Source organism: Pyxicephalus adspersus, chromosome 4 (assembly GCF_032062135.1).
Source record: "Pyxicephalus adspersus chromosome 4, UCB_Pads_2.0, whole genome shotgun sequence".
Classification (NCBI taxonomy): domain Eukaryota; kingdom Metazoa; phylum Chordata; class Amphibia; order Anura; family Pyxicephalidae; genus Pyxicephalus; species Pyxicephalus adspersus.
In genome coordinates this window covers 76,383,713-76,394,644 of record NC_092861.1, presented here as the reverse complement: position 1 = coordinate 76,394,644, position 10,932 = coordinate 76,383,713, and the positions used below count along the sequence as shown (strand labels likewise).

Sequence of the window (10,932 nt, the reverse complement as noted above, 5' to 3'; positions counted from 1 at the left end):
TCCAGCTTTTTCTTAAAGCAATCTATAGTAGTTGCTGAAACTACTTCCTGAGGGGGCCGATTCCACATTTTTACAGACCTTACAGTGAAGAATCCCTTCCTTATCCGGAGCTTAAACGTATTTTCCTCCAGACACAAAGAGTGCCCTCTTGTTCCTCGTAATGTTCTCAAAGTGAATATTTGGGAACAGAGTTCTCTATATGGACCATTTATATGTTTATACAGGGTGATCATATCCCCCTTTAAACGTCTCTTCTCAAGGAAGAATAGATTCAGTTCAGCTAATCTCTCCTCATAGCTGAGCTCCTCCATTCCTTTTATTAATTTATTTGCCCTTCTCTGCACTCTTTCCAATTCCACAATGTCCTTTTTGTAAACTGGTACCCAAAACTGTACTGCATATTCCATGCTTCACTGATGAAAGTGCATTCTCTCCAGCCTTGGAGAGCTTTAGTAAATCAGGCCCTATGTCTCCCTCTCTGCAGTCTATTCCTCTTTAATACAAGAAAGTACTTTACTAGCCTTAGATATTGCATCTTGGCATTGCATGCTGTTATTAAGTCTATGATCCACCAGAACCCCCAGATCCTTTTCCATTTCTGACTCCCCCAAATGTATTCCCCCTAGGCAGTATGAAGCATGCATGTTGTTAGCCCCAAGTGCATAACTTTACATTTATCTATATTACATGTCATTTGCCACATTGCTGCCCAATCAAACAGTACATCCAGGTCTGCTTGTAGATTATTGACATCATGTATGGACTCCATTCCATTCCATAGTTTGGTGTCATCTGCAAACACAGAAATAGTACTTTTAATCCCAAACTCTAAATTATTTATAAAGATGTTAAAAAGTAAAGGCCCCAACAACTGAACATACCCTTAGACCATTCAGAGTATGAATCATTAATCACTACTCTCTGGATCTTTAAGCCAGTTCTCGACCCATTTACAGATTGACTTTTCTAAACCTATTGACCCTAACTTGCATATAACCGTCTGTGGGGTACTTTGTCAAATGCTTTAGCAAAGTCCAAGTACACTATATCAACTGCTATTCCACTGTCTACCTGTTTACTTACTTCCTCATAAAAAGAGAGTAAATTTGTTTGACAACTTCGGCTTTCTTGAAGCCATGCTGACTATCACAAATAATAATATTTTCTAGCAAAAACTCCCCTATGTGGTTCTTTATCAAACTCTCTAGGACCTTTCCAAATATGGACATTAAACTAACCAGTCTGTAGTTACCTGGTAATGAATTTGCTCCCTTTTTGAAGATAGGAACCACATAGCCTTACACCAGTCCATCGGTACTTTGCCAGTGACTCTTTTGACTCTGTCCTTACGAAAGAAAGTATAACCAGGAATATTGACAGCCCAGTCATGTGAAGAACATGTCATAAACTTTATATTTTAACATGCTGAGATCTGTATAGTTTGAAATGCAGCTTTTGGGGTTTTTGCAATTTCTGTAACCTTGGGGTGAATTTTTTGGGACCTCCACTCCTGACAAAAGGCTTCAATGTTTTTCATTCATTTCATTCATTCTGAAATGTTATCTTCTTTTTTTTCATTGTAGAATGATGGACTTCAAATTGTTGGGAAATGGCTCTATAACCCTTCTCAAAGTGATGGGCAGCAACACTTGCTTCCCTAAGATCATTGTTCATGTTATTTCTTCATGGTATTGTGTTAACACACACCTGAATGCTCCGGACCAGCAAACTGCCAAAGCTTTGGCTTTTATAGTGGGTGGTCACACATGTGCAGTGTGGTCACACATGTGAAGTGGTAGGAGAAATCCTAATTTTTATATACTGCTTCTGCATTTTGACTTTGTTAAATAAAAAATGACCCAGTGTAATATGCCATTTGTTTTTCATCCGAGGTTGTATTTCCCTAATGTTAATACCTGCTAGGGATGCAATCATTTTTTTAAATTATTTTTTATTACAAAACCTAGGAATTTAAAATTGGTCGGCTGTGGAGTTACCAGTATTTTTAGGTTTTTTTTATCATGTGCAGGGATATGAGCATGTAAAGGGGTCACCAGCATGTACAGCTTTTAAAGTAATACCCCCATGGTTATGTTTTCCAGCAGGGTCCCCATCATGATTCGGATTACCAACATGTACAAGGTCATCAGCATGGTTATGGATTACCAGTATGTACAGGGTCATATAGTCAAGTTTAGCACTTCTCTCGCCATTATTCGTGGAATGAGTGGTTTCTTTTACCTGACCACCCAGCTATTCCCATACTGTTGCCTCTACCCTGGAGCCAGAACTATATGGTTTTTGTTGGCAGAAAATCACCCAATTGTAAAGCCACTTTTAGATCTGGGAACTTTTTCTTATTCACAGCTCCCAGTGACTTATATTTGAGCTGCAGTATCCCCCTCCAAGATGGTGGTACCCCCCCCCCCCCCTTCCTTGGTACACCACTGAAGCCATCTTTTCTATTGCGTATTCTGAAAAGGATATTTCTGCCTAATTCATGAATCTGACTGTTTTCTTGACTATAAATAGGTAAATTTTTGTCTAAACTCACCTGGGATGAATATATTTGCTTAATCCTGCTGTGCCCCCTTATTGTATTGTGCCAGGAGCACTGTCACTGAGTTCCGTCAACAAAGGGAACAGTTATTATCTCTCTATCTTTTATTTGTTATTTGTTTTATTCCCCTATTATTATTGTCACTGCCTGGTACCTTTTTGGTTCATGTACATGTGTTGTTTTCGCAGTTGCTTACCAACTTTATTTTACTCCACAGTACAATGGTGTAAGTAAATGTGAGTATGCACATGTACATTTGTGCACTTCCAGTTTCCAGAACGCATACCAAAAGAGCTACTTCCAGTTTCAATATAGTGACAGGAAAAGATGTGCATGTCTCGTCATTCTGTTGACAGGGCTACATTAGTACCCTGTGTATTATGGCATAAACAGTTTTCCATGGCATTTTTTATAACTTATGAGTGTCCCTTCTTATTCTAGTTAATTTTATACTAACCGTTTGTATGTACAAGTACTGTAAATATATAATATATATATTTCCATTTTTGAATTTTAGAATTCTGTCTGGTCCAATACAGGGGAAGTCATGTTATTTAATGTTCAAAAAGCATTTCTCTTAAAAATATCAAGTCTACTGTACATAAATAGATGGATGCAGTAGCTTCTATGTGTTAAGTATACAGAAAATGTCAAGACATAAAAAGTATTTTTTGCCTTTATTAATAGTCAGTTGAACTTGCAAATCCTAATTATATATGTTATTGAGCTTCACAGTCAGTTTTGGTGTAATTACCTTTAATTGCTAAAATAGTGAAAGTGCATGTTAACTTAGTCATTATGTGTGCACATTAGCTACACATAGCTACATCACATCCCCTATTTATTTTAAATTGCAAGAAAATCAGGAAAATGGAGCTTAAAGGTGTGAATATGTATAATACAACTGTGATTTGTACCCAACAAGAACAGTAAGTAAAATCCAAAAAAATGTATAAACAATCATAAAAAAGTATAAAATGAATGACAGTTTCACTATTTAACCTCCTTAAGGTGACCCATAACATCCTAATATAGCCAAAATTGTTTTTAAAAAATTGCTATAGAATATCAACCTAGACTAGTCAAGCCCAACACATTTTAAGACAAAAAGTTAGTGACCCTTCATTAGGAGGGTCAGAAAAATGGTGATATTAAAAGTTCTTGAAAAAACAAAAAACACTGAAAACAGGCTAAACATCAGATAAGGTTTAGTGGAGTTGTGGCAAAAGACCTGATCTGAAAAGTGAAAGGATCAAGAGGCTGAAGCCCATACTGCAGTGGGTATCCTCATATATCGCAGAATTTTGTGAGAAAATGTGAGATTTAAACTGTAAAATGTTATTAAAAATTCTTTATTTGTGGTTTGTATTTAAACGTTTCTATCTGTAATAACATACATTTAAACATGGCCTCAAAGAAAGTGAAGAATCGTAGCCAGACAGATGGTACAGAAAATTATACAGTGTACAGCAGTGTACTTGTACTGATTGTTCCTTCTTTGCATAAACTTTTAGCTAACATATTTCACAATTTAAGCGTATATAAAGCCCCAAACTTGTTTTGGATTGTAAAAAAGTTATGGAGGTTAAAATCGCCATCATTGTTATATTGCTTTCTGTATCAACTGATATGATTCAATCTGTTTGTCTTTGTGAACATTGTTCATTGTTCACATTTAACATTTTATAGTTGTTGCTTAAAAAGGTGAGGTGAAGGAAAATCGTTCAAAAACAGGATGTCTGACAACTGTTATAGTGGGTGTTTAAAGATAGACATCTACTCACCTCCTATTTATTAATTTTATTTGAACGGTCCAGAAAAGCTGCAACTACGCTGTACCAAGTCTCAGTCTCAGGGGGGAATATGTTGAAAAAATGTGTTATTTCGTAACTCTAGCTCTCTTCTTTCTGGGCAAAGCCAGGAACTTCTCAGCACCCCCTCGTATACATATACGCATTTTTTAGTCAAAACATTGCCATTAGTTATAACCCATTGACAGCTGAAGTTATTAACAGTGATTTACTTATTACAATGACACCTGTTAAAGGGTGAGATATGTTAGGCAATGAGTGAACAGTAAGTTTCTAAATGTGATGTGTTGGAGGCATAAAAGGTGGGCAAGCATAGGGATCTCAGCAACTATGACAAGAGATGGCTGAACAGATGGCTTTACACCTGGGTCAGAGCATCTCCAAAACTGAGGTCTTGTGAAATTTTCATTGAATTCAGTGGTTAGTTCCTACCAAAAATTGTTGGTAGATAACTTGTGGACCAACAACTGTGCCATGAGCACCCAAGGTTCATGATACATAAAGAAGGGAGGATCTGGTCAATTTTTACAGAAGGGCTACGTTAACACAATTTGCATAAAAATGCAATGTTGTCCATGAGTAAAAGTTTTCAGAAAAGTGCATCACAGCTTGTATATCAGGATATGAATGTCCTGGCAGAGTGCCTACAAAAGTACTTACAATGAACATGGGGGCATCTGAACTGGTGCATTCTGAAATGGAAAAAGGTAGCTTTGTCTAATAAATCATGCTTTCCGTTTGATCATGTGAATGGTTGGGTGAGGTTTGTCACCAGCGGAAGAATAATAATATACTGTTAAAGAGCTGCTGCTAATGTCTTGGACTTACACAAAATTAAAAAAAGGCAAGGTTAATGTTTTTTTTTGTGTATGGGTGTTTGTCGTTTATACTATGTATTTACATAATTTATATATAGGTTTACATGATCCCTTGTTTTATGTCTGACTTATATTCCATCTATTGGCTTTTATCACAAGGGGTAAAATTCTTTGAAATTATATTTTTCTCCAGCATAAAAAGAGACACACAAAAAACACAACCATGATAACCATACCATTGGCCAAAATGTCAAAAACCAAAGAAAAGCTTCCCTTCTAGTAAGGTATGTGACCATTTTGAGCTGGGCAGCAAAAGCAGTTCTAATGCCGAAAAAGCTGATATTAAAACATAGGATTCAAAAGTAAAAAAAAAACACTGTAACTCATTAAATAATCCCTTCTCAACTAAACTGCACTAAACACCTACTCCAACATCTACTGCAAATTTACCTACTACCATAATCTGCTTGGAGCTGTTTGTTCTGATACCGATCCCAGAAAATGTTAATATGGTTCCAAAAACTGTAGTCATCTGGAAGATGGACCTTTACAACCCAATGGGGGCTCACAGGCACAGACAATGATAGGAAATTAGTCAAAAAAAGGTAAAAAAAGAATCCCACCAAGACCTTTTCATTATAAATATGCTACATAAATATATAGTCAGAATAAAACATTGTACAGAACATTACAGTGCAAATGATGACATGAATTTATCATGGCAAATGTGTTCATTACACAGATATTTTTTACATTATTTTAGGAAATAGTCAAAACAATCATTCCTGTACTGCTTTTTCTGAAAGATAATTCTGTGTTCCTTTTAAAAATACTCACATTGACTGCAAAAATCATTGCCCGGTATGTTTAAAGTAATAAAACTACAGAGACAAACAAAGTTGGAGATACTTTTACATAGGATTATTGTCATTAATATTCCTGCTGTGTTCCAAGGCTCCTTTCAACAAACCGTAACAGGAAACTAATTTGTAAACACTTTCTGTAAAGGTGAACCAGATCAAATTAAAAGGCAATTCCCTTATGAGATAATTAAATGAATTGCTGAAACATTATCACCCTGCTGTCTTACTGTGAAATTCGGCAAAATAATATAAAGTTATTTTCACAGTTCTATACAGAGGTATAGCCAAGATTTTAGAACACCCAAGGTACCACTGAGAACACAGAAGACAGTAGATGTAGGGTTCTGTGACCAGGACCAGGATAACACAGATTTTTAAACACCTCAGAATTTTTTGATCCTGGGTTGCGCCCTAATTTGGCAAAGAGAGATCAATCAGAAGAAATCCCAGCTTTGCTGCAGTAAGACAGATCCCATTTCATCAATCAGCTGCCCACAGTGAGTTCCTCATTATAAGTTGGTGGCAGACAGATGTTTGGTATGAAAGAGAAGGGCACTTCTACAGAAGCAACATAGGACATCAGATATTGTTTTAAAAAATCCCACACCTGCATGGACCTTTAAAATTTGAATCTGTGCAAAAAAAAAAAAAAACATTCCCTGGATGGTCTTAAAGAAACTCTCCAATATTGATATTCCAAATCGGAAAGGGGGTGGTTGAGCTTTCTGTCCCAAGTTCCACTGAGGAGTATAACGGATGTTGGTGTTGCAAAAAACACTATAAAACACACAGTTCTACAAATATGTACAGGTACACATACACACACATTATCTAATCCTTCCTAGCAACTAAACATTGGCAATATCATTTATGCAATAGTGGCACAAAAGTCAGCCTAAGTTGGTGATAAAAGCTTCATTGGTACAAAAACTGTCCTGTCATCTGTGCAGTGCTTGGTTGGCAAAAGAAAGATATGCTAAGCGCCAGTTGTGTTCCTTATGTGTATAATAAGGTCATGGTATAGAGGTGCATATGAGTTCCACATGATGCTGGACTTAAAAATATAGACAATTATTTTGCATTTTTTTTCTTTAGGTAGTTTATTCTACCCTGTAAGGGATCTTTTTAATAACTGACACATTTAGGATTGTTGCTGCAAAGGACCTGATGCACTTTCTGGCATTTCTGACAGCAAACTTATGAATAAAGTTTTGTGTCAAATCAATTGTTTTTACTCTTCATGAGCTTATTTTTGCTCATATTGTATACCAAGCATTGTAACACAGTGTTTAAAACATATTGTATCTGATATACTTTTTTTTCCATATCAAAATCTATTTGCAGTTTGAGAACACTTCACATGAAAAAGTGTATCCGTTATTATTGAATGATATTGTTAACAATGTTGTTTAACGTTACAGGTACATGGCTCTTGTACAGCCATTTCGTCTAACAAGCTTGAGAACAATATCAAAGACTATTCGTGTAAATATTCTTCTATGGGCAGCATCTTTTGTTGTTGTGTTCCCAGTCTGGGTCTATTCAAAGGTTATACAGTTCAAAGATGGATTGGAAAGTTGTGCATTTGATCTAACAACACCTAATGATGTTCTCTGGTGAGTACTATAAAATGTAAATTAGCTGGATTAGCAAAAGCTTTGCAAACTATTACTAGATTCCAGCATGTACAAAGTGCAAAAAGAAAGCCTGTGTATTTTTACTTTCCTAGCAAACGTACAGGTAATATTTAGTATTTAGCATATTAAAATCTATTACTTTCTAGAAGAAGTTAAAAGTTTAAATTTGTTCTTGCACATTTTGGCAAGTAAAGGAGTTAAATAAAATAAAAAGACCTATTGTATCTTTTGTTATGTTTATTGATGTATGTGTTACCAATTACTCATAATGTATATTACAAATTCAAATTTAAAGCTATTTGCAAGTAAAGTTTGGCCTAGTAGAACCTGAACAGATGCACAAACATAATGGATACCACACTACCATCATGTTATTTCTCTAAATAAAGAATATGACTTAATATTTTATTATGAGGTCAATTGAATTCAGTGATCTTAGTGTGGGTAAAATGTATTGCAATTATTTATTAAGTTATAAAAATGTTTTTGCAGTCTAGATTGTTTACTGCATTGTGGATGCATTGTGGATGATTGTGGATGCATTTAAAAATATATGCAATTTACTTTTCTTTTTTTCTTTTTTTTTTGCAGGTATACACTGTATTTAACTATTACAACGTTCTTCTTTCCTTTACCGTTAATAGTGGCTTGTTACATTTTAATATTATGTTACACATGGGAGATGTACCATCAAAATAAAACTGCAGGACGGTAAGAAAAATATATGTTTGCTCACTACTCCAAATAAACACCCTTCGCAGAATAGAATATATTATATTATTATAATAACTCTACTACTGTAGGAAGAATCCATTCCTAAACACAGCCCCTTCCCTCCTTCTACATCACAGCCCCTCCTCTGATAGGGACTGATTTATTAAAGCTCTTCCATGCTGGAGAGGATACACTATCATTGGTGAAGCTGGATCATCCAGCAAACTTGGAATGGATTTCTTCAAAGTCATTTGCTATCAAATGTTTTGAATTCTGGTTTGCTTTTGTATTCCTGGTTTGCTGGATCACCCAGCTTCACTGATGAAAGTGTATCCTCTCCAGGTTTGGAGAGCTTTAATAAATCAGGGCCACAGTGTCTGAAATTCTCTCCTCTCACTTTCCTACATAAGCTTTTATGAAGCTGCCAGTGAAGTAGTAAAATAAAATACTATAACATGTCACTTGAGTGACACATCTTAGGTAATGACACCCAGCAGCAGCATTTGGGATTTTTGTTACCTGTGCCTAAAATACACATTTAAATGTAAATTAGATGATTGTTTTTGAAATGGGGATCAAAAAAGGACAATATTTTTGGCTTAAATGGGTATTATTAAACTGGAGACCTTTCAGGCACTTAACCCCCCTAGCGGTATTCCCGAGTGTGACTCGGGGTGGATTTTACCTGCAAATAGCGGTAATCTCGAGTAACACTTGGGGTAGCCTTAACCTAAAAAAAACTCACTTTCCTTGCTCTGTAGTCGTCCCCCGGCATCCTGCTGGTCCCCGCAGGTCCTGGGGACACGTCCGTCTTCCTCGATCTTCAGCCGGGCAATGCGGAGATGTTCTCAGGGGTTTCCCAATGACGTCAGTGCGGGTGGGTGGGAAATTCAAATAATTTAAATAATTCAAAGAATAAAATAAAGAAATTTTCATGTAATATATAAATAGTTATATAACTCTTACATTACATGTTTAACTATTTTTTTATTTCATTTTTTAACAGATTTTTGTGTTTTTTTTATTTAAAGTTTATTATTAAATTTATTAAATATTGGACATATTCCGGTGATTTATGCCTAAAAATTATAGCCATAATGTAAAATAAATTTCCATGCAAAAAATATGTAATGTTTTTTGCATGGAAATTTGGATGGAATTAGAATGCTGGGGGCGGGGGGGGGGGGTTAAAATAATTGATACATTATTCCATTCTTTCCCTCACTGGCTTTACTTTTCTGCCTTACAAATGTTTGGAATCCTGGACCAGATCCATTTCAGGTTTGTTGGATCACCCAGCTTCACTGAAGAAAGCATTGGAGAGCTTTTTTAAATCAGAACCAAAGTCTGAACATATTATATATTGTATATCTATTCTTCATGTGTTCTACAAATAAACTGTTTTTTTTTCTAAATATTATGCTTGGATTGTCTGTCTGCATCCATTAGCTAGTATTAGAACAATGGTTAGAACAGGAACTTTTTAGTTTATTATGTTGTTTCTCTAATTAATTTATCATTTTCTGAATAAAACATGCCTTAACAGTAACACTGTAACCAGGATACAAGCTATTTTGTCGCACTAGTAGCATTTAATGAGCTGTCAAAAGCTGAATATCATGTCATCATCTCATCTTATTATAATGGTGAATTTTTTTAATGAAAATAACTTATTATAAATTGCAGAGGGAACATGCTAACATACATTTTGTCTAGTGTCTAATTCTTCTTACTACAAAACTGAAAAAACGTCAGACTATTCTACATATTCACACTTAATATTACCAAGTTAATTAAAAGAACATTATTGTCATTAGGGGTACATTAGTTTTTAAAAAATAGTAAAATCACAATTCAAACTTTATAGTTATTAAGGAAAAATAAATAAATATATACTGGCAATATTAACCAACTCACAGCATACCATAGCTTTTGGTAAAAATGCAAATACTCTCTGTATAAATAAATATATGCATTTATAGTTTAGATAAATTTTACATTTCTCACACAGTTAATGTCTGAATTAATCTCAGCCACATGTCATGTTTACAAATTATTCATGATTTCCCATTCTACCAGATGCTTTTCATGACGTCTAGCATCTTTCCGATACTCAAGTATGATGGATTAGTGAATTGTCTCTATTTTGTTTGACATTGGACATCTGTGCTCATGATAAATTTCCTGCTCTTTTCTACAGACATTTACCAATCATAGAGAATTTGATGTAGGAAATAACTTCACAGAGCTAACTCCAAATACTGAGTCCTTGATATGACCCAATATAAATGTACCCATGCTAAAAATGTTTAGATTTTTTTTAATTCAGAGCATTCCGATACTGTACCGCATTTTTTACTAGTTTTGGGAGGCAGGACATTTTTAGTGGTATTATAACATTTTTTTAACATTTTTTACAGATTATAACTCTATTAATATTTGTAAGGCTCTTTATGTGTACTATTACAACCATTAGCTGCTAAGTTTACAAAGTTAAATTGGTGCTCTCCAAAGTTCAGCAGACAGATT

The 10,932-nt window shown here is 35.0% G+C and overlaps 1 protein-coding gene across 2 annotated transcripts in view; it reads left to right on the top strand.

The window, feature by feature from the left end:
- Nucleotides 1-10,932, top strand: part of MCHR2 (melanin concentrating hormone receptor 2) — an 85,287-nt gene that overhangs the window by 66,560 nt on the left and 7,795 nt on the right. For both annotated transcript variants that reach the window (XM_072408697.1, XM_072408696.1), the window contains 2 exons: nt 7,474-7,668; nt 8,281-8,400. In XM_072408697.1, the coding sequence (XP_072264798.1) occupies nt 7,474-7,668; nt 8,281-8,400 (315 nt within the window). The remainder of the gene's footprint in view (nt 1-7,473; nt 7,669-8,280; nt 8,401-10,932) is intronic.